The following is a 24,684-nucleotide window of genomic DNA, read 5'->3' on the forward strand; positions in this document are numbered from 1 at the left end:
CTTCTGTGTAGGCATCAGGCATAAGATTTAAGTATACATCCATTTTTGAAAATGAAACCAGAAGGATTTTTAAGTATTACTGGCTTTCTAAAACCAAGTCCTAGGCAGTTCTGCTCCAGTGGCTTTTCATGGCCTGACTCTGGTAAGGCATTCGAAGGCTGCTCTGACTCGCAGTTCATAGAAGAGATGAACCAGCTTAGTATTCATAGTTGTTCCTTCCAGAACAGCACTTGAGATCATCAGTGCTAGTTGCCAACTAGAATTCTGAATTGGTGACATCTTTTTTTGTTTAAAGCACCGTGATTACTCACACATCCCTCTAATTACTGAGTCTTGCGGAAGAAAAACAAGAGTCTTCTTTTTCTAGGTAATGTTTTCCTGGGGGCCACTGCGGTCCACAGAGACATCCTGACCTTCTGAGGCATGATGGGGAGGGGGTGAGGGAGTTGTGTGAGTGTAAATTTAGTAGTTCTTGAAATGATTCCTTTTTTTTTTTTTTTGGATTGTGGAGTCTCGCTCTGTTGCCAGGCTGGAGTGCAGTGGCGTGAACTCGGCTCACTGCAACCTCCGACTCCCAGGTTCAAGTGATTTTCCTGCCTCAGCCTCCCAAGTAGCTAGGACTACAGGCGTGTGCCACCATGCCCAGCTAACTTTTGTATTTTTACTAGAGATGGGGTTTCACCATGTTGGCCAGATGGTCTCATCTGTTGACCTCATGATCCACCTGCCTTGGCCTCCCAAAATGATGGAATTACAGGTGTGTGCCACCGCACCCTGCCGAAAACGATTGCATTTTTAAGAGATTTTCATAATACTTGCCCTTTGATCACCAGGGCTTTAGTCCTACTCTAAGTGACCTTAAGTATTTTCACATTTGACCTTAATCTTCCTGAAACTCAGGTGTCTCTTCCATTTGATGAGGCTAATCTGCCTTGCCTACTTCCCAGGGTTGCTTTGATGATCCAGTTTAGATGGAATATACAAGAATTTTGCTGAAATCCCATGCATTATCACTGTAAGGGCTCAATGGTGATTATTACCACATTCTGATAGTGTTTCAATTAAAGCATGTTAACTGGTAGACTTGCATGTGTTTGTTACATTCTTAGTCACGTAAGTATTGGTTTCCGCCAGCATCTCCATCCTCTCCTGAGCACTTGCCTGCGACACCCGCGGAATCTCCAGCCCAGAGGTTTGAAGCTCGGATAGAAGATGGCAAACTGTACTATGACAAAAGATGGTATGTTACGGGAAAACCTGGACTACTTGTAAGAGTCTCATACGAACCACTTGGAAAGAGGGCTGGGGCTATTGTAGTTATTTCAGAGCATGGCTGCTGCTAAACTTACATAGTACTAAAAGTAGAAATCCATTAAAAAATGTATTAGCAGTCATTTAATCAATACTTCCGGTAGATCTTTGAAAGCAGCGTTTCCCAAAACCATGTTCTGCTCCCCTTCCTTCTCCGTTCTGCTGTCTCTGTACTAGAATTTACGGGCTGGTATCTTGTGTGGTGCCCCTGCCAACTCGGGCTGGGGTGTATGTCCCCCTCTGACCCGTCTTAACTCTGCTCCTGTGTGCTAAAGTTAATAGGTGCTCTTCAGATTAAAGGATTTTGTGGTCAAATCAGTTTGGGGGATGATCATGTTAATTAAGATAAGTGGGTTTCTCCCTTGTAGTACCCTTTGGGTCCTGTGATATGCTAATGTACACTGTGAATTTCTAAGATGTTATTAGATGTTTTTTTGATGCCACATACCCTTTTTTCTTACATGATCCTGCTGCAAAAGTGGTCAAGGACACTTGCTTGGGGGAACTGTATCCTAAAACATTCCTAGTTTGTTTTTTGTTTTTTTGAGACGGAGTCTTGCTCTGTCACCAGGCTGGAGTGCAGTGGCATGATCCTCGGCTCACTGCAAGCTCCGCCTTCCAGGTTCAAGCGATTCTCCTGCCTCAGCCTCCCGAGTAGCTGGGATTGCAGGCACCCGCCCCACTCCCAGCTAATTTTTGTATTTTTAGTAGAGACGAGGTTTCGCCATGTTGGCCAGGTTGGTCTCGAACTCCTGACCTCACATAATCTGACTGCCTCGGCCTCCCAAAGTGCTGGGATTACAGGCGTGAGCCACTGTGTCCTGCTGCATTCCTAGTTTACATTGAAGACTCTTTGAAACCTTCAGACCACCTAGCATTTTTCACTGGAAAGGTAGTGGCAAAACAGTATGAAAGAGCCTTAAAAGCTCATACTTTTTTTCATTCAACAAACATTTCTTCTGTATTACGCGTTCTGCTAGGCATGAAATGGATACTGCCATCATTTCTCAGGTCTTTTCATTCTGATATATTTCTTTTTATTTTTTGTCCATATGCAGGCATACTCTGTTCATTTAAGGCATAGTGGACATACTTTTGCTTTGCTTTTCTGTTTGGTTATATTGAGAATGTTTTTCTGGGTTACTGTAAGGTGTCTGTAATTATCATTTATAATGGCTATATAATGACCCTTTGAGTTTCAGTATCTAACCAAAAGTTCCAAAATTGGATAATGATTATTTATTTTGAATTCTTAAAAAAACCCAGCGTTGTGTTAGGTTGTTTACTTGATAATATTGTACTTGTCAAAAATGCTTAGGGTTCTAGTCACGCCCAAAGTAAATGATTTCCACCTATTAAGTTGCAGTGAGTTAATTACCTAGTAGATGCTGGAGGCTCGCTTTATCTCTAAGGCTGATCTTGATGACTTCTTCCCCTTTGAGTTGGTTTTCTTTGGCATTCTTCTGAAAGGTCCCTTTGTGTTATATCTTAACATTATGTCTCAGAACACATCGCCACTAGGTGGCAGGCTCTAACAGCTTAACACTGAGAAGGGCAAAATGAGATGAAAAATGTTTCTAATAATGAAAACCAAATAACCTTTAAAGATCAAGCCCACACATAAGAACCATCTTTGAAAATGATGAGATTTATCACTAACATTTTTACGGATCTATGAGTCTTAAAGCCATGTGATATTTCCAGTGATGTTCATTTTGTAATTGTGTTGCTTTGGATCTTCCTCTTTCTAAGCTTAATCCTCAGACTTTATGAGACATGTCTTGAGGGTGAAAATGCAGTAGAATAAAATTCTTGTTTTTTCAAAGAAAAGATCCACAATGTCTGGTGTTTCCTAATGTAAACAAAATGATCAGGTTTGATGTGTTAGAACTCCTAAGCATTTTGAAGGCATTTTCACCATCTTTCTTACATTAGCAGTAGAGATTAGAAAATAATGTCACTGGATGCATTTTACTTTTTCAGTGAAATTGAAATTGCTTATTCTCTTGATAAATATACTTTGAGAGTATTGTGTTTTCTCTATTCTGTATACTTGTCATTGTTGGCCTTGGCAGTCAGAGACCATAATGCAGTTGTTGAAGGTGGGTCTCCCTCTTCCCCAATGACAATTGAAAAGTGTTCCTGGGAATACTGGCTGAGGTGTTCACTGGCGCAGAGCCAGCCTCTCCCATCTCACCAGGCCCATGTTTGGCTTTTGTATCAGTTTGGAGGTTTCGTTTTTCTTTCTTTGGCAGACGTGGCCTGTGGCTGAGAGGTCAGCTACATTGCTTTATGCTCTTCCCAGGGGGTATGGAGTATTTTGGTGCAGCCGTATTTTTGGCAGAAGATGTCTTGCTGAGTTTTAAATGACTTCAGCAAAACAAATGAGATTCAGGCATCGCATCTTGGTGTGAATACTTGCCAAGCTCCCTTTCATTTTGAAATATAAAGATCTTCCCTTTGCCTTGGTCTTATACTGCTTTTAAGGCATTCTATATCATGCTATATAAATTTGCCTCACATTTTGATTTGGACTAATGATCTCAAAAAATACTGTGAAAAAGTAGCTGATATTTGAAAATAACTAATTGATGGTACAGGTGGACTTCTGTTTTTCTCTCCTGGTTTTAAATCTGGGGCTGCCTGTGAGTCAGAAACGAAGCCACCCACTTGCTCAAGTGCATTTTCCCCTCCAGCCTTCACTTGACACAAAAGACTTAAAACAGTGAATATTTACCAGTAGCATTGGGACTTCTTGAGGTTCTGTAACTGTAACGTGGACTCACTTATTGGGGAAATAAAGTGTTAATACCAGGATTCTCAGTAGGATACAAAATTAAATTAATTTTCCTACCTCCTTGCCCCACTTTTGTGTCCACCTTCTTAAGAAATTGCTTTTCAAAAATAGCACAGTAGTGGTAATTTCTAGTTTTGTTGGGTTTAATAGTAGAGGTTCAAAGCTTTAAGAACTTAATTGTAGAGACTCCCAGGTCAGAATTTCCATTACTTACAAAGTAATAAAGTCAGTTTGACATTTGGGGCTTAGTCTTTGAGGCTATTTAAATATCTTTTTTCAGCAGCTGAGTTGCAGCTTGTAAAACAGGTTAATTGGCCAACAAAAAAAATAATACACATGTTTACTACCCTATTGATGTTGCTTCATAGCACATTTTATATCTAAACATATTTTTAAATTTCTTCCCCCCCTTTGATTTTTCTTGAGAAGTTAAAAAGTAAATTTGTATGTTAAGGTTGTCACATACTTCTTGGTTTCATCTTTAACCACCCCCCCCCCCCATATGAACACTTTATTTTTTATTTTTTTGAGACAGGGTCTCAGTGTCCCCCAGGCTGGTGTGCAGTGGTGTGATCATAGCTCACTGGAGCCTTGATCCCCCTGGCTCAAGCGATCTTCCCACTTTGGCCTCCCGAGTAGCTGGGACTACAGTCCTCCATTACCATGCCTGGCTAATATTTTTTTGATTTTTAGTAGAGATGAGGTCTTGCTATGTTGCCCAGGCTGTCCTCAAACTCCTGAGCTGAAGTGATCCTCCTGCCTCAGCCTCCCAAAGTGCTGGGATTACAGTTATGAGCCCTGAACACTTTAATAGACTTATCTTTTCAGAGAATTCAAATAATTTAATGGGTTTGATATCTAGGGATAATGGTTCCCCAAGACATCGTGTAGTGCATGAGATTCCCTCGAAGTTCGCAGAGACTGTGGTTCAGGAGGGACCTGGGGATCAGTTGGTTTGGAAGTTGTCTGCTTTGGGAAGCATGTTGGCCACCTCTACTTCAGAGCAAATGGGGACCAATGGTGGATATTCAGGCCGCACCATTCAGTGATTCCAGAGGAGGCGGATCTGGGAGGTGGCCACATTCCCAAGTTCCAGACCACTTCCCAGAGGTAATAGACCAGCTTGGATTGTTTACTCCGGGTGTTCACTTTTAAGTCAGTTGAACGTGTTGTGTTTGGGTTCTAAGTACAACTGAAGGAAAATCCAGTGCATCTCATGAGAATTGTTGGAATAGCCTTCCAGAGTCTGCTGTTTTCTTTATTTTTTTTTATTTTTTATTTTTTTTAAATTATACTTTAGGGTTTTAGGGTACATGTGCACAATGTGCAGGTTTGTTACATATGTATCCATGTGCCATGTTGATTTCCTGCACCCATTAACTCGTCATTTAGCATGAGGTATATCTCCTAATGCTGTCCCTCCCCCCTCCCCCCACCCCACAACAGTCCCCGGAGTGTGATGTTCCCCTTCCTGTGTCCATGAGTTCTCATTGTTCAATTCCCACCTATGAGTGAGAACATGCGGTGTTTGGTTTTTTGTCCTTGCGATAGTTTACTGAGAATGATGTTTTCCAGTTTCATCCATGTCCCTACAAAGGACACGAACTCATCATTTTTTATGGCTGCATAGTATTCCATGGTGTATATGTGCCACATTTTCTTAATCCAGTCTATCATTGTTGGACATTTGGGTTGGTTCCAACTCTTTGCTATTGTGAATAGTGCCGCAATAAACATACGTGTGCATGTGTCTTTATAGCAGCATGATTTATAGTCCTTTGGGTATATACCCAGTAATGGGATGGCTGGGTCAAATGGTATTTCTAGTTCGAGATCCCTGAGGAATCGCCACACTGACTTCCACAATGGTTGAACTAGTTTACAGTCCCACCAACAGTGTAAAAGTGTTCCTATTTCTCCACATCCTCTCCAGCACCTGTTGTTTCCTGATTTTTTAATGATGGCCATTCTAACTGGTGTGAGATGGTATCTCACTGTGGTTTTGATTTGCATTTCTCTGATGGCCAGTGATGATGAGCATTTCTTCATGTGTTTTTTGGCTGCAGAAATGTCTTCTTTTGAGAAGTGTCTGTTCATGTCCTTTGCCCACTTTTTGATGGGGTTGTTTGTTTTTTTCTTGTCAATTTGTTTGAGTTCATTGTAGATTCTGGATATTAGCCCTTTGTCAGATGAGTAGGTTGCAAAAATTTTCTCCCATTCTGTAGGTTGCCTGTTCACTCTGATGGTAGTTTCTTTTGCTGTGCAGAAGCTCTTTAGTTTAATGAGATCCCATTTGTCGATTTTGGCTTTTGTTGCCATTGCTTTTGGTGTTTTAGACATGAAGTCCTTGCCCACGCCTATGTCCTGAATGGTATTGCCTAGGTTTTCTTGTAGGATTTTAATGGTTTTAGGTCTAACATTTAAGTCTTTAATCCATCTTGAATTAATTTTTGTATAAGGTATAAGGAAGGGATCCAGTTTCAGCTTTCTACATATGGCTAGCCAGTTTTCCCAGCACCATTTATTAAATAGGGAATCCTTTCCCCATTTCTTGTTTTTGTCAGGTTTGTCAAAGATCAGATAGTTGTAGCTATGCGGCATCATTTCTGAGGGCTCTGTTCTGTTCCATTGATCTATGTCTCTGTTGTGGTACCAGTACCATGCTGTTTTGGTTACTGTAGCCTTGTAGTATAGTTTAAAGTCAGGTAGCGTGATGCCTCCAGCTTTGTTCTTTTGGCTTAGGATTGACTTGGCGATGCGGGCTCTTTTTTGGTTCCATATGAACTTTAAAGTAGTTTTTTCCAATTCTGTGAAGAAAGTCATTGGTAGCTTGATGGGGATGGCATTGAATCTATAAATTACCTTGGGCAGTATGGCCATTTTCACGATATTGATTCTTCCAACCCATGAGCATGGAATGTTCTTCCATTTGTTTGTATCCTCTTTTATTTCATTGAGCAGTGGTTTGTAGTTCTCCTTGAAGAGGTCGTCCTTCACATCCCTTGTAAGTTGGATTCCTAGGTATTTTATTCTCTTTGAAGCAATTGTGAATGGGAGTTCACTCATGATTTGGCTGTCTGTTTGTCTGTTATTGGTGTACAAGAATGCTTGTGATTTTTGTACATTAATTTTGTATCCTGAGACTTTGCTGAAGTTGCTAATCAGCTTAAGGAGATTTTGGGCTGAGACAATGGGGTTTTCTAGATATACAATCATGTCATCTGCAAACAGGGACAATTTGACTTCCTCTTTTCCTAATTGAATACCCTTTATTTCCTTCTCCTGCCTGATTGCTCTGGCCAGAACTTCCAGCACTATGTTGAATAGGAGTGGTGAGAGAGGGCATCCCTGTCTTGTGCCAGTTTTCAGAGGGAATGCTTCCAGTTTTTGCCCATTCAGTATGATATTGGCTGTGGGTTTGTCATAGATAGCTCTTATTATTTTGAGATACGTCCCATCAATACCTAATTTATTGAGAGTTTTTAGCATGAAGGGTTGTTGAATTTTGTCAAAGGCCTTTTCTGCATCTATTGAGATAATCATGTGGTTTTTGTCTTTGGTTCTGTTTATATGCTGGATTACATTTATTGATTTGCATATGTTGAACCAGCCTTGCATCCCAGGGATGAAGCCCACTTGATCATGGTGGATAAGCTTTTTGATGTGCTGCTGGATTCGGTTTGCCAGTATTTTATTGAGGATTTTTGCATCAATGTTCATCAAGGATATTGGTCTGAAATTCTCTTTTTTGGTTATGTCTCTGCCAGGCTTTGGTATCAGGATGATGCTGGCTTCGTAGAATGTGTTAGGGAGGATTCCCTCTTTTTCTATCGATTGGAATAGTTTCAGAAGGAATGGTACCAGTTCCTCCTTGTACCTCTGGTAGAATTCAGCTGTGAATCCATCAGGTCCTGGACTCTTTTTGGTTGGTAAGCTATTGATTATTGCCACAATTTCAGAACCTGTTATTGGTCTATTCAGAGATTCAACTTCTTCCTGGTTTAGTCTTGGGAGGGTGTATTTGTTGAGGAATTTATCCATTTCTTCTAGATTTTCTAGTTTATTTGCATAGAGGTGTTTGTAGTATTCTCTGATGGTAGTTTGTATTTCTGTGGGATCGGTGGTGATATCCCCTTTTTCGTTTTTTATTGCATCTATTTGATTCTTCTCTCTTTTCTTCTTTATTAGTCTTGCTAGCGGTCTACCAATTTTGTTGATCTTTTCAAAAAACCAGCTCCTGGATTCATTAATTTTTTGAAGGGTTTTTTGTGTCTCTATTTCCTTCAGTTCTGCTCTGATTTTAGTTATTTCTAGCCTTCTGCTAGCTTTTGAATGTGTTTGCTCTTGCTTTTCTAGTTCTTTTAATTGTGATGTTAGGGTGTCAATTTTGGATCTTTCCTGCTTTCTCTTGTGGGCATTTAGTGCTATAAATTTCCCTCTACACACTGCTTTGAACGAGTCCCAGAGATTCTGGTATGTTGTGTCTTTGTTCTCGTTGGTTTCAAAGAACATCTTTATTTCTGCCTTCATTTCATTATGTACCCAATAGTCATTCAGGAGCAGGTTGTTCAGTTTCCATGTAGTTGAGTGGTTTTGAGTGAGTTTCTTAATCCTGAGTTCTAGTTTGATTGCATTGTGGTCTGAGAGACAGTTTGTTATAATTTCTGTTCTTTTACATTTGCTGAGGAGAGCTTTACTTCCAACTATGTGGTCAATTTTGGAATAGGTGTGGTGTGGTGCTGAAAAAAATGTATATTCTGTTGACTTGGGGTGGAGAGTTCTGTAGATGTCTATTAGGTCCACTTTCTGTAGAGCTGAGTTCAATTCCTGGATATCCTTGTTAACTTTCTGTCTCGTTGATCTGTCTAATGTTGACAGTGGGGTGTTAAAATCTCCCATTATTATTGTGTGGGAGTTTAAGTCCCTTTGTAGGTCACTCAGGACTTGCTTTATGAATCTGGGTGCTCCTGTGTTGGGTGCATATATATTTAGGATAGTTAGCTCTTCTTGTTGGATTGATCCCTTTACCATTATGTAATGGCCTTCTTTGTCTCTTTTGATCTTTGTTGGTTTAAAGTCTATTTTATCAGAGACTAGGATTGCAACCCCTGCCTTTTTTTGTTTTCCAGTTGCTTGATAGATCTTCCTCCATCCCTTTATTTTGAGTCTATGTGTGTCTCTGCACGTGAGATGGGTTTCCTGAATACAGCACACTGATGGGTCCTGACTCCTTATCCAATTTGCCAGTCTGTGTCTTTTGATTGGAGCATTTAGCCCATTTACATTTAATGTGAATATTGTTATGTGTGAACCTGATCCTGTCATTATGATGTTAGTTGGTTATTTTGCTCGTTAGTTGATGCAGTTTCTTCCTAGCCTCGATGGTCTTTACAATTTGGCATGTTTTTGCAGTGGCTGGTACCGATTGTTCCTTTCCATGTTTAGTGCTTCCTTCAGGAGCTCTTTTAGGGCAGGCCTGGTGGTGACAAAATCACTCAGCGTTTGCTTGTCTGTAAAGTATTTTATTTCTCCTTCACTTATGAAGCTTAGTTTGGCGGGATAGGAAATTCTGGGTTGAAAATTCTTTTCTTTAAGAATGTTGAATATCGGCCCCCACTCTCTTCTGGCTTGTAGAGTTTCTGCTGAGAGATCAGCTGTTAGTCTGATGGGCTTCCCTTTGTGGGTAACCCGACCTTTCTCTCTGGCTGCCCTTAACATTTTTTCCTTCATTTCAACTTTGGTGAATCTGACAATTATATGTCTTGGAGTTGCTCTTCTCGAGGAGTATCTTTGTGGCGTTCTCTGTATTTCCTGAATCTGAATGCTGGCCTGCCTTGCTAGATTGGGGAAGTTCTCCTGGATAATATCTTGCAGAGTGTTTTCCAACTTGGTTCCATTCTCCCCATCATTTTCAGGTACACCAATCAGACGTAGGTTTGGTCTTTTCACATAGTCCCAAATTTCTTGGAGGCTTTGTTCATTTCTTTTTATTCTTTTTTCTCTAAACTTCCCTTCTCTCTTCATTTCATTCATTTCATCTTCCATCAGCGATACCCTTTCTTCTAGTTGATCGCATCTGCTACTGAGGCTTCTGCAATCTTCGTGTAGTTCTCGAAACTTGGCTTTCAGCTCCATGAGCTCCTTTAAGCCCTTCTCTCCACTGGTTATTCTAGTTATCCATTCTTCTAATTTTTTTTTCAAAGTTTTTAACTTCTTTGCTATTGTTTTGAATTTCCTCTCGTAGCTCAGAGTAGTTTGATCGTCTGAAGCCTTCTTCTCTCAACTCATCAAAGTCATCCTCCATCCAGCTTTGTTCTGTTGCTGGTGAGGAACTGCGTTCCTTTGGAGGAGGAGAGGTGCTCTGTTTTTTAGAGTTTCCAGTTTTTTTGCTCTGTTTTTTCCCCATCTTTGTGGTTTTATCTACTTTTTGTCTTTGATGATGGTGATGTGCAGATGGGTTTTTGGTGTGGATGTCCTTTCTGTTTGTTAGTTTTCCTTCTACCAGACAGGACCCTCAGCTGCAGGTCTGTTGGAGTTTGCTAGAGGTCCACTCCAGACCCTGTTTGGCTGGGTGTCAGCAGCAGAACAGCGGATTTTCGTGAGACCACAAATTCAGCTGTCTGATAGTTCCTCTGAAAGTTTTGTCTCAGAGGAGTACGCGGCTGAATGAGGTGTCAGTCTGTCCCTACTGGGGGGGTGCCTCCCAGTTAGGCTGCTCAGGGGTGAGGGACCCACTTTAGGAGGCAGTCTGTCCGTTCTCAGATCTCCAGCTGCGTGCTGGGAGAACCACTACTCACTTCAAAGCTGTCAGTCAGACAGGGACATTTAAGTCTGTGGAGGTTCTTGCTGAGTTTTTGTTTGTCTGTGCCCTGCCCCCAGAGGTGGAACCTACAGAGGCAGGCAGGCCTCCTTGAGCTGTGGTGGGCTCCACCCAGTTCCAGCTTCCTGGCTGCTTTGTTTACCTAAGCAAGCCTGGGCAATGGCGGGCGCCCCTCCCCCAGCCTCGCTGCCGCCTTGCAGCGTGATCTCAGACTGCTGTGCTAGCAATCAGCGAGACTCCGTGGGCATAGGACCCTCCGAGCCAGGTGCGGGACACAATCTCCTAGTGTGCCGTTTTCCAGGCCCGTTGGAAAAGCGCAGTATTAGGACGGGACTGACCCGATATTCCAGGTGCCGTCTGTTTCCCCTTTCTTTGACTAGGAAAGGGAACTCCCTGACCCCTTGCGCTTCCCGAGTGAGGCAATGCCTCGCCCTGCTTCGGCTCGCGCACAGTGCGCTTCACCGACTGTCCTGCACCCACTGTTAGGCACTCCCTAGTGAGATGAAACCGGTACCTCAAGCAGAAATGCAGAAATCACCCGTCTTCTGTGTCGCTGGGGCTGGGAGCTGGAGACTGGAGCTGTTCCTATTCGGCCATCTTGGCTCCACCCCTGCTGTTTTCTTTAAAAGACCTTTGTGAGGATATGATACACAGATACACGTGTAACATGTATATGTGTTGTTTTGGGGTTTTTTTTTTTTTTTTTTTTTTTTTTGAGAGAGAGTCTCGCGGTGTTGCCCAGGCTGGAGTGCAGTGGCAGAATCTTGGCTCACTGCAGACTCCGCCTCCTGGGTTCAAGCGATTCTCCTACCTCAGCCTCCTGAGTAGCTGGGACTACAGGCACATGCCTATATGCCTGGCTAATTTATTTTATTTTATTTATTTATTTATATTTTTTTGAGACAGAGTCTTGCTCTGTCGCCCAGGCTGGAGTGCAGTGGCGCCATCTCAGTTCATTGCAACCTCTGCCTCCCGGGTTCAAGCTGTTCTCTCCCTCAGCCTCCCAAGTAGCTGGGACTACAGGCGCCCGCCACCATGCCCAGCTAATTTTTGTATTTTTAGTACAGATGGAGTTTCACCATGTTCGCCAGGATGGCCTCTATCTCTTGACCTCGCAATATACCCGCCTCGGCCTCCCAAAGTGCTGGGATTACAGGCGTAAGCCACTGTGCCTGGCCAATTTTTTGTATTTTAGTAGAGACAGGGTTTCACCTTGTTGCCCAGGCTGGTCTTGAACCCCGGAGCTCAGGCAATCCGCCCACCTTGGCCTCCCAAAGTGCTAGGATTACAAGCATGAGCCACTATACCTGGCCAGGTTTTTTTTTTTTGTTTTTTTTTTTTTTTTTTTTTTTTTTTTGAGACAGTCTCGTTCTTTCAGCCAGGCTGGAGTGTAGTGGCATGATCTCAGCTCACTGCAGTCCCTGCCTCCTGGGTTCAAGCAATTCTTGTGTTTCAGCCTCCCGAGTACCTGGGATTACAGGTGCATACCACCATGCTGGCTAATTTTTGTAATTTTAGTAGAGATGGGGGTTTCACCATGTTGGTCAGGCTGGTCTTGAGCTGCTGACCTCAAGTGATCCACCCACCTCAGCATCCCAAAGTGCTGGGATTACAGGCATGAGCCACTGCACCCAGCTGTAACATATGTATGTATGTTTTATCATAAACATAGGAACATAGTGGACATAGTTTTGTTTTTGTTTTTTTTTACTTGGCAGTATATGGAGCATGTTTCCACACTCGTAATATTCTACACCACATCCGTGACCTTTCTTTATTAAAGTGTTTAGAAAGTTGTATCAGAATGAGTTGAAGGTAGTTGCATTTTGTTTTGTGTCTTTATCTCTTTAATAACTTACAGTCCCTTTAGAACAACTGTGAGTATTCTCCCTCTGTATTTTTATTTTAACCATTACTCAAGACATGATTATTTACATAGAGCCGGCTCAGATGTGAGAGAGAAACAAGGGGAAGTGTTAGAGTGTTAGTATGAACTTAGCCTTTTCTTATGCATTGTACCGTTCGGCCCTTGTGATAGTACATGTTTAGCATAATGAAGATCCCTTGCCAGTTTACCAACTAATATAGGGCCAAAAACAACTTTAAAACTTGCATTTAAACCATTCTCGCTGTTCTAATTGAATTTAAAATTCTTTTTTTTTGTTTTGTTTTGTTTTGTTTTTTAAGATGTCTCACTCTGTTGCTCAGGCTGGAGTGCAGTGGCATGATCTTGGCTCACTGCAACCTCCGCCTCCGGGGTCAAGCCATTCTCCTGCCTCAGCCTCCCGTGTGGCTGGGATTACAGGCGCCTGCCACCACTCCTGGCTAATTTTTGTGTTTTAGGTAGAGATGGGGTTTCACCATGTTGGCCAGGCTGGTCTCGATCTCCTGACCTTGTGATCTGCCCACCTCGGCCTCCCAAAGTGCTGGGATTACAGGTATGAGCCACCGCGCTCAGCCTAAAATTCTGTTTCTTTTAACAGTATTTTCAGAAAGTACATTGACTTGGAAACCTGAGTTTTCAGTTCATAAGTAGCGGGTTAAAGAGAATTGAGACCCTAGACTGGAAAAAGCTCATTATGGGAGTGAAGTGCATCCTTTACTGTGATGTCTTGGCAGTAGGTTATTTTGTTATACCAGCAAACAGAATAAGCCATCATGCTTTGCTGGGAGATGCATTTTGCTGAATTTACATGAGTTTATGGGTCTGGTTAGCCAGATCTTTGCAGCCAAAATGAACCAAAGTTTATGTTATTAACCGACGTAGGGCTGGCCCAGGCTGGGGTTGCTAGCTGCAGCTCTGCTGATACTTCCAACTCTTGTAATCCAGCAGGGGCTCCTTCATCCTGTGGCAGCTGCTGTTGTCCCATTTGGGCTTTGGCCCCCAGCAACTTCACTTTCATCCTTGGCCTTGTCTCTGAACTTGTAGAAATAAGAAGTGGCCCTACACTACAGGTTGAGAGTAGATGCAGGAGTTGAAAGGGGAGTGTCTGTCTTATCTACTCTATTCAGAGTAGCTTTCCCAACTGTCCAGGCCAAATTGGATACCCTTTGGTATACATCACGACACTTGGAACTTTGCCTGATTAGCTCTTACCAGGTGTGGTTATTTAATGTTCTTTATCCCCAGTGTATTTGAATTTCTGTGATAGTGGAGACCTTGTGGCCTTTCTCACTGTCTGTCCCCAACCTCCAGCATAGTCCGTGGTACACAGTAAGTGCTTAATGAGTATTTTTGAATGAGACTAAAGGGTTAAAGTCAGCCTTCCTTCTTGTTGGTGATTGACTTGGACAAATAGAAAATAAATAACGGTTGCTTAAGCCTATTTATTTTGTCTATCCAACCTTCTTCAGTGTTCTGGAGTAGGGTCAGAAAGGGGGAACAGAGTTTTTATTTAACAATTTTTAATTTACTTTTTGAACTGGGTCATGTAGTCCAAAAAAAGGAAAAATATATAGTTTTCCAGCCCTTTCCTCAGCCTCTCTTTTCCCTCTGTAGAGGGACCAAGGAATATAAGCTTTAGATCCCAAAGAAGATTAGGTGGTCTTCTAATCTAAGGATGGAAGCCTTTATTTATTTATTTATTTATTTATTTTTTGAGACGGAGTCTTGCTCTGTCGCCCAGGCTGGAGTGCAGTGGTGCAGTCTCGGCTCACTGCAAGCTCTGCCTCTGGGGTTCATGCCATTCTCCTGCCTCAGCCTCCCAAGTAGCTGGGACTATAGGCGCCCGCCACCATGCCCGGCTACTTTTTTTGTATTTTTAGTAGAGACGGGGTTTTACCATGTTAGCCCAGGATCTTGATCTCCTGACCTTGTGATCCGCCCTCCTCGGCCTCCCAAAGTGCTGGGATTACAGGCTTGAGCCACCGCACCTGGCCTCAGGATGGAAGCCTTTAAATTAAGCTAAATTGGAAATCCAGGCTGTTCCTCAAATGTAAATTAGTAAGACTTCTTTAATTATAATTTTTGTTGTGATGGTGTTTTCGTTTTGTTTGGTTTTTACTTCCTGTCTCTGTCCCTCCCTTTTAAAAAATGTGTGCCTTGTTTTTGTCAGGTACCACAAGAGCCAAGCCATCTATCTGGAGTCAAAGGACAACCAGAAACTGAGCTGCGTGATCAGTTCTGTAGGAGCCAATGAGGTGGGAACCACACTCCCTCACCTTTAGGAAAGCAAAGTGTGTACTGCACAGTGTTGGTAGGACAAACCTGAAATGAAAGTGCTACCAAGGAAGTACAGTGGAGTCATGTCTTTTTTTTTTTTTTTTTTTTTTTTTTTGAGATGGAGTCTCGCTCTGTCGCCCAGGCTGGAGTGCAGTGGCGCAATCTCGGCTCACTGCAAGCTCCACTTGCCGGGTTCACGCCATTCTCCTGCCTCAGCCTCTCCAAGTAGCTGGGACTACAGGCGCCCGCCACCACGCCCGGCTATTTTATTTTTGTATTTTTAGTAGAGACGGGGTTTCACTGTGGTCTCGATCTCCTGACCTTGTGATCCACCCGCCTCGGCCTCCCAAAGTGCTGGGATTACAAGCGTGAGCCACCGCGCCCGGCCAAGGAGTCATGTCTTCTATGTGGGTTAGATTCTAAAGTCAGGCAGAAATTGCACATTGTCAAAATCATCCTTGAAAAGCCCTTACATTTGCTTGACTACAACATATGCAGATTTGTCTGTTCCATGGGGTATTTGTGAACTCCCTGTACAGCCACTGATTTGGGAACCGTGGAGCTAGATTCCAGGAAAGAACAAAAAGCAAGTCTTTGTGGTGTCTGTACATTCAACTCCTGCTTCTTTATTTTTATTTTTATTTTTTTTGAGACAGAGTCTCGCTCTGTTGCCCTGGCTGGAGTACAGTGGCGCCATCTTGGTTCACTGCAATTTCTACCTCCCAGGTTCAAGTGATTCTCCTGCCTCAGCCTCCTGAGTAGCTGGGATTACAGGCGCCCACCACCACGCCCGGCTAATTTTTGTATTTTTTTTTTTTTAAGTAGAGATGGGGTTTCATCGTGTTGGTCAGGCTGGTCTTGAACTCCTGACCCTGTGGTCTACCCAGCTCAGCCTCCCAAAGTGCTGGGATTACAGGCATGAGCCACCACACATGGCCAACTCCTGCTTCTTTTTAAGGTAACCATTTACTGAGAATGGAGCTTGCCTGTGGAGCATACTCCATCTTGGTTTTGTTTCTCTAGAACTTTCCCACATACCAGTAGATTTGTTTCTTGCTGTGAGGATTGAATGAGACACCTGGCCCAGGGTCTAGCACCCAGTAAGTGCTCACTAAGTGAGTGCTGGCCTGCAGTGACCCACACACCACTTGCCTGCCGTCTTTCCTAGCTGAGATGTCCTACTGTGCTTCAAAACAAGTTGCCAGGCTTATGCCCTTGGTTTTTGGTCTCCTTGAGACACTCCTCTAGGATGGATGGGGTCTGGTTTTAAAGTCCGCTCAGAGGGTTACACCTGAGGATGATATGACTGGCCTCTGAGTTATCCAAGTGGCCCTTCATGAGGAGTATGTAAGCAATGTGTAACTTACATTGTTAGTTAAAGTTAAAAACTTTAATAGCTGGATTGGCTTGATCTTTTATCAGCCCACAAATGTCTGCAAAGAAATTGATTTCTATGTGTCTGCCCTCTGTAACTTATTCGTGCCATTGCACAGTAAATCTAATGAAACTGGATTATGAAATAACTTAAGCCTCTTCTATTCTTCCAGCTTCCTGAATTGAAAATGCCCTGAAATGTGACTAGTTTGCACAATGATTGTTTACTTAGAAGTTAGGGAGAGCCTTCTAGATAAATGAATGCCATTCTTCTCTGGGCTGAGGATCTGTGTGAGTCCCCTCAAGCCAAGTCAGAACCAGAACAGGGAAGCTAACAGAGAGACCTGTTCCTCAGCCAAGAGGTGTCACGATTTCATGGTAATCATTTGCACCTGGCTGTCTGGGTTGTTCCACAAGCACATGTGGCCTTCTAGTACCTGACCCTAACTTTAGAACCAGTGCATTATTCTCCTCTATGATACCTCAAGATTTTTCAGAAAAATATAAATGCAAGTTAGATTGTTTTTCATCTCTCTCTGCCAAATATTGTCACGTCTTGACATAATAGAGTGTCAGTGAGATCTGACAAAGAAATGGTGACGCTGAAACATGTCTCCTGGAGGGGAGAAGCTTCAGTGCACTGAAGACATGCAACTCTGGCAATGGGGAAACTGTTCTCATTTCTTGGAAGTGTTCCAGCTCATTTTTCATATCAAATTCTAGGTGACACTGGAGCTACTTGGCCTTAGCATAGCTTGACTCCAAGCAGGTTTGTTGGGTAGCTCTGAGTGTATTGATGACTCCCTGACTTAGCTTTTCTTGGGATCAGTTTTTCGTTTAAAATGATTCTGCAAGGTCCCTTGGAGGCTTAGCTTCATGTGAGGTCTTTAACTTTTTAAATTTTTAAGCCAGTGTATTTGACTTTAAAGTCTCTCTACTGCTGAATAATCACATTAAAGAAATTGAGATGAAACTGAGAATAAGCTTTTTTAAAACCTGAAAACTGAGTTCAGGAAGGAGGAGATAAATCTGTAAACTTGTATATTTGGGTGAGATGCAGACCTTTCAAAAAACTGTGCTTTTGGCTCCATTTAATTGCATGTTGCAGAAAAACAGGCAAGAAGAAGCCAGAGACTGCTTTAGTGGAGAAGAGCCGGGGGCTTTGATGTCAGACACCAGAATTCACATCGTGATAAGTGACTCAGCCTTGCTGAGCTTTGGTTTCCTCTTCTTTAAAATGGGGCCAATGATAGTAGTTATTTCATAGGGTTGTCTTGCGGGTGAAAAAGCTCAGCCTGATCAGCATGGTGTCTGGCACACAGAGCTCAGTAACCCTGGCTCAGGGGGTCAGGTGACTGGCAGCAGCTCCCCTTCTCACCCATGGCTTTAGGATGCCCCTTATTGAGTGCACTTGTCAGCCCTGGCAGTCCCCTGTTGCAAGAGTTCATTCTCAATTCAATGGAAGAATGCATCTGCCCTGTAAAATGCAGTGTAATCTGATACTGTCTGTGGGAGAGGGATATGGTGAGGAGGGAAGGACTCTCAGAAGTGCTTCAACCTTCTCATGATCCTAATTGGGCCTTAGCTCATTAGTGGGCATTTTTCTATTGTTGATATTTTTTCCCCATTTTTCTACACAACTATTAGCTTTCATTGCCAGGAAACCAAAGTATTGAAAGGTTATATAATATGGAAGTCCCTTGGGGCAAGGAAAATACTTCCAAATTTGAAAGTTTGTGTTTATGAATAGATGTCTCTTAAGTGTTGATAATGCAGTAATCAAACCAAATTTAAAAGCATCTTTAAGATCAAGGCAGACATGGAACCCAAGATTGCTGTGCTTTCCATTTTCGTAATCACAGGTGTGAGAGAGATGGCTGAGAAATGAGTTCAAGGCTGATGCCTGTTCCCAGTGGCATGCCTTTAGATGGCCCGAGGTCAGAGGTGCTTATGAAGCCCTCACAAGTTGAGACAGTTTATTCCAGCAAGAGGCTACCAGCTTTCTGCTTGCATCTCACTCGTGCAGATATTTTGATGGTGTGGCAGATTTGCGCTTCTGTATTTAACTTTTCATCTTGTTCCCTTTCCTCTCCCCTGCAGATCTGGGTGAGGAAGACAAGTGACAGCACCAAGATGAGGATATACCTGGGCCAGCTTCAGCGCGGGCTCTTCGTGATCCGCCGGCGCTCAGCTGCTTGACTTTCTACAGTGCTCTTCTCTTGGCCCTTTTTCTGGAGTGGGTTTTACTTTTGTTTTTGTTTTCTCCTTAATAGAAAAATGTTAACTTACTGGGAATAGCTACTCAGCCTTGGAAATGGAGAGCACTGTCGTGAATTCTTTAAGGCACTTTTGTGGCCGGACACTTCCAGCTTTGTCAGTCTTTTCTGCCTCAACTTCTTCCAGACATCAGTCACCATGAGACTGTTTTACTTTCAAGCGTATTGGGGGTTTTGATATACTTTCCTTTTATTTCTTTATTTTTTGCTTATACTTGTTTTTGAAAACCTCCTCTGAGTTTGAAGGGACAGCTATTTTTATTAATTATCTTTAAGTCTCTGTACCATGGAGAAGAGCAGGAAGGGATACCCTCTCCAGTGCATTTTCATGTTTTGAATCTGATTAGTGGATCACGTAGCTACTTTCCCTGTTGAGTCCAATTCACTATTTCCCCAGAAGCTTGGGGCAGAGGTCCTAGCAGAAGGAGATGAATTCTCGTGGCTCTCGGCCTTCTCGGAGAAATAAATGCTTTGTGTGACATCTGGTGCACACCATTCCACTGGCTGAGCGACGGAAAAGCTTGCCTGGAAGACTCTGCACTGAAGTAAATGGGGTTGGGGGAGGGGACATTTCATATTTATAATGTGCTGAAGGTACCATATTTTAAATGTTATTTAATGCAGGTGATTTATTCAAACATTTGTTCTAGCTTAAGCTGGAATAAGAAGTGGTCATTTCAGAAGTTTTCATTTGTAATTCCTTCCTCTCCCTTGTTCCCAAGTAGGTAGTAGTAAGTATGTGCCACAGCCTGATTATCTGGGTAATCTCTTATGGGTGGGAGGTGAGATTGATAGTGCAATAATCAGTGATCTATAGACCCTCATGCACAATTCAAGTTTCACTCTTGTGGCTGATGCCATTATTGCACATTGGCCATTCCAAACCTGCGGAGAACTTTGTTGTCAGGCCCTGAGCACTCACAGCTTCATTTGGCCCAGGTTGAAGACAAGGAAAGCTCTGCCGTGGCTGCCTCTGGACTGACACCGTCCCTAATGAGTCCTGATGAAACAGCCTTTCCTGTATCCTTCCCTCACTCCCATGATTGGAGAAATGATTCATTGGGTGATGAGTGTTGGGGTTTTCTATGCTCATGTTGCCATCTTGAGATGTTTAAAAAATTTGGGGGTTGGAGCAACTGTTAGCATCTCTATGAGCAATCAGTAGAACTTACACATTCTAGGAAATCTTTCTTTGTAAGTAATTCTTTTGGTCTCAAGTGATTCTCTTCATGTTGTCTCTTGATGTACATACCCCAAGCAAGTTGGGGGGCTATGATGACAAGTCACCTTCTCTGAAGTTCTGGCTCTACAGAGACCAAACCTTACTGACTTGTACAAACTTGTACAAGTAAAGACGTATACAGATAGATTTTTGTTTTAACTTACAATCCGTTTTTTCCTCTTTTTTTTTTCTTCTGGTGTTGGAGTCTTATTTAGAAAACAGGATAAATGACGCTGTTATCAAAAGTTGCCTGGGGTTCTGTGTTTCTTCTCTGCCCTCCGACCCCCGACTGCTATGATGTTTACTACAGTGAACCCAGCCCATGGTAAACACAGGCTTCACCTGTTCTTGTTTGTTAGCCTTGGCTGTGAGGCAGGACTTCCCTCGCTTGAACTGTTACACATACAATGTGTGTGTCACATCACATATTGTGCAGCTGTTGGTTTTCATGTAGTGCCCTGCGATGGAAATTAGATATATTTCATGTAGTTTTCCATTGAAGGTGGAGTTTTTCCAATGATAATGTTTTTTGTCCTCCTAAACAGTATACCAAAGTTTGTTTTTATTGTTGAGGATTGTATTGATAACCACTGGGGTTCCGCATTGAAGCAGCAACAAGTTGCCTCTTTTTCTGGCCTTCTCTGGTGGGACCTCTGTGCTTCTGTGAAGCAACTATTTATTTGAAGACCAGGGGGTATGGGCACTTTTGCCTTCTCTCCTCTCTGACTTTTGAGGATATTGAGGGTGCCCTTAGTCGTAGTCTCGACTCCACTGCTTTCTCCTCGGCGTCCTCACAACTCTTAATTGGGCCTAGTGAAAATGGGGGCAGATGAGAAGTCCGTTTTGAGAATCAGCATAGTAAATTACATTTCTAATCCCAGAGGACTTAATATTTTCTTTTGTCACCCCAGAGGTGAAAAATCAGCAGTTGAAGCCTTCTGACAGGCCTCAGTGGTGACCAGGAACAGAAGCAGCCTTCCTGTTAGTAGATGGGGGTACTTCTGTGGTGGGCAGAAGCCTAACTAAAGGGGAAGACAGACTTTGAGGTTTCTAGACGAGAAGGAGGCTAGCTTCTAGCCTGGGTGGCCGTTATTCCAAAAGGTCTTTGTCTGTCACTAGACCCCAGGGCACCAGATGAATTTCCAAGTTTAAACTCTTTCCTGCAAGTGATTACTTTGAAAAAGGTTGGTCCAGACCATTCTGATCAAGAACCTGTGTATGTGTTGTGTTAGAGGCATCTGCCTCAAGTCCGTGTACAGTGTTTGCTGCGGGTGTGTTCCAGTATTCATTTTACCTCTGTCTGGGGGTTTTGTGTGTTCCCCTCCCCCCATGCCTTGCCTACCCCCTTTTCCCTGAACCATGTCTTCTTGAATAATTTCCAGATGGATTTCTGTAGCCATACCAAAGCCAGGGTGTTTTAATTCATGTGGATACTAGTATTTATAGATGTCTGACTACCTAACTTAATTTTTGTTTTTGAACTTCTAATTGGGGCCAGTGTAAGATCGATCCCAGAGGCTGATCTGCAAATCAAGCTACATGTATTTGTGTATGAGACCCTGTGTTCAGGACTGGGTGGCTTTTCTAAGAAATATGGGGTTTAGAATGGAGTTGACTGTATTTTTTAACCTAATTCTGGAGAGAAGATTGTATTTTTTACAGTTTTTTGGGTTTGGCTTCTTCTAACATTTCTTTAGCCTTGAATTTTTACTAAATAAATTTCCTCCTGATTAAATTTTTTTTTTCTCATCTGGGAATTTGAAATCTCGGTGCTTACTGTTACACCAGTTTGTCCAAAGAGTTGAAATCACTTTAATGCCAGAACATGGTAAATTTGCAGCCATTTCAAGCAGGTGGTGGTCTTTTTTATAACATCATTAATGGGTACCATTAAATATTCTGCGAGGTGAATGTAAAATATAAAAGGTATAGGGTTTTTTTTTTTTTTTAAAGAAAACAATAAACTTTCAAAGAGAAAACCAGCGTGAAGTCTGTATTGTATCCATTGACTTGATAAGTGATAGAAATTTATTTTAGGTTTTTGATCCATTGCTTATGGGGAAAGGAAGTTAGGGCAGAGGAAGGGATATTCTAGACATTTAATTCTCAGTGAAGAGTAAGATACAGAATGATGTCAGGCTAGTACTCAGTTTTGTAAAGAGCGATCTAGGGGTGTTGACCCTTAAATGTTTGTGTACTCTCTTCTTGTTGCAGATAAAAGTAATTAAAAATCAAGTGAATAAAATGGATCTTGGGTGGAAGAACAACCTTGAAATAAACTTGTGATTGAGGATATTGTTCATTTGGTGCATGATTAAGGAGGATATTGTTCCTGGCTTTTGAGATAGTACCTGCCAATCAACCAGACAGTGATGGTATTTGTACTGCGCCTGGGGTCAGCCAAAAAGCCTGTGTGCTGCCTGCCACAGGTGACCGACCTGTGACCCAGTTATGGCACCCCTTTGGGAAAGACTGCTTTATGCTTTAGATGATGGAGAGGGGTGGTTCCTGTTTTTAAAATGTTTGAATTATAACAGACAAAAATGTGCACGTTTTAATTATAGAAGTTGTTGAAATCTCTCAAAGTGAATTCATCCATGTAACTATTGTAGCATCCAGATCAAGAAATAACATTCCCAGACCCCACAAGCCCCTTAGACTTTCAGCTACTCCTCCCGACTAGTTTTCTCTATTTTAAGTACCTTAACCTTCAAGCTCTTGAGCTGCTTCCTTCCATGGTTGTTCTAGAAGAGACAGGTACCTGGTATAGGCTAGGGATTGACCAGGAATGCAAAGAACTGGCAACAAAGGATATGACTAAATGGGGAGGGGAAAAACAGATTCAGGTCAACCTGCTCACCCTCCCCATTGTTCCCAAGGCAAGTGGGGCTTGCCCTTGATGTCATAGTCTGCCTTTTCCTGAGTACTTTGTATATGCCGGGCACTGTACTAAACCTGTCATAGGAGGCCCTTTCTTACTAATCTTCACAATCTGTGAAAGAGTACTAACTCCCAAATTTAAGGCTGGCTCAGTCCAAGCCTTGACTTAATTCTAGAAACCCAGAGCTCAGCACTGTGCCTCGTACGTAAATACTCTGTAAATGTTAGCAAATGATATTAGGGTATGATGTGCCAAGGCAAACTGGTGAGTAATAGTGCATGTTCTGGGTGCTGGCCCCTTCCCTTGTGTTCCCTCATTTAAGCCTCATAATAAATTAAGGAGAGTACACTGTTGCTCTCACCAGTATTTAATTATTATTTTGGTCACCCATGAAGCAAGCATCTCACCAGTTTTTAAAGAAGGAAGCAGACTCCTTGAATTAGAGGAGGTGATTCTCCAAGGTCACACAGTACATAACAGTCTGGATTTAAAGTTTCCAAGCCAGGTTTCCCCTAACCACTACACTTTGCAGTCGTTCCCCATCTTAATCTGTTAAAATTACGTTCAACATTTCTGCCTTTCTTCAGGGTTTCCCTGGAGGTTTTTTTTTTTTTAAATATATAAGCTGCTTTCACCTCCTATACCCACATGCTCCCAGAGCAAAATGTTAGAAGTACAAACACTATTATTTGCCAGGACCCTTTCCCCTGCCTGATAACTGTGGGTTTCTCTCTCGGCAATATAGTTGAGAGTCACGGTGACCAGCCAAGAGCTTGTTTTCTTTTGATCCTGCATGAGTATAACCATCCTAAAAAGGAATGGAAACAGCTCATTGGTCGTGATGAGAACTGCTTTAGCCAATAAGCTACAAGAGAGCCTTTGGGCAAAAACATGTATCGGTATTTTTTCAGATCACTTCCTCCCTCCCTGCCTTATCATCTATGGAGTTGGAGCCATTGAATTGGTTTCTAAAAATGTCGGTGTGGAGTTGGGCCTTCTGCATCTTGATGCTCTGATGTCACTGGACCTTTCCATGGCATGCCCTCCTGTAGAGGCACTTTAATGGAAGAATACCTCAGCTCCATGTCACCCTCCCCGAAACTGCTCAGTTCTAATTGGCGACCTGCTTACCAACCAAACGAGGAGTGTGCAGTCTTTGGGCAGAGGCAGGAGTAGAACCAATTTCTGGCCTCTTTCACTATCATTTGAGAAACTCTTAAGCCCCATCTTTGGGAAGGCTAAGCACTTTTCCTGCTTTTAAAAAGCACCAGATGGAATGAACTAGAAACATCATTTCACTCCCTTTGGACATAATATGGTGAGGAATACATTTGCTTTAGGAACTTTGGTGTTTACCAGAATAGATATTTTTGTGAATAACTGATTATTAAGACAAAAAGGTAGATTTAGGAGGATCCCTAGAGGAGAGAGGTAGATAAGAGACAGCATAGGTAGAGGAAATTGGGGCTGTTAATATTATTAGAATCCTCAAAAACATATCTGAAGTAGGTATGATTTAGCAAATGAGGAAACTGAGGTTCAAAGAAATTAAGTTGCCCAAGGTCACACCTAGCCAGCTTAACAGTAAAGCCAGATTCAAATCCTGATTCCAAAGCTTTTGTTCTTAGCCATAATGCCACCCTACATCTCAGTAAACACTCAAACACTTATGAAATGCTTAATCCCTTTACTCATTTTTTTCTAATCTGTGTTTACTCGGTTCCCTGAAAGATACAGATCTATAAAATACTTTACTGATATGAGAAGACCAATAACCCAAATCTTAAAGATTCTTTCATATTTTTCAGAAGTCAGAGACTTAGCGGTGTGTTGTGTTTTTC

The 24,684-nt window shown here is 42.4% G+C and overlaps 1 protein-coding gene across 2 annotated transcripts in view; it reads left to right on the forward strand.

Annotated features, from left to right (window-relative positions):
• Positions 1 to 21,941, forward strand: part of SUDS3 (SDS3 homolog, SIN3A corepressor complex component) — a 48,997-nt gene extending 27,056 nt beyond the window's left edge. For both annotated transcript variants that reach the window (XM_055235596.2, XM_063614573.1), the window contains exons 10-12: positions 1,135 to 1,240; positions 14,984 to 15,068; positions 18,565 to 21,941. In XM_055235596.2, the coding sequence (XP_055091571.2) occupies positions 1,135 to 1,240; positions 14,984 to 15,068; positions 18,565 to 18,663 (290 nt within the window). In that variant the 3' untranslated portion in view covers positions 18,664 to 21,941. The remainder of the gene's footprint in view (positions 1 to 1,134; positions 1,241 to 14,983; positions 15,069 to 18,564) is intronic.
• Positions 21,942 to 24,684: the final 2,743 nt, after the last annotated feature.

This window comes from Symphalangus syndactylus, chromosome 13, assembly GCF_028878055.3.
Source record: "Symphalangus syndactylus isolate Jambi chromosome 13, NHGRI_mSymSyn1-v2.1_pri, whole genome shotgun sequence".
NCBI lineage: Eukaryota > Metazoa > Chordata > Mammalia > Primates > Hylobatidae > Symphalangus > Symphalangus syndactylus.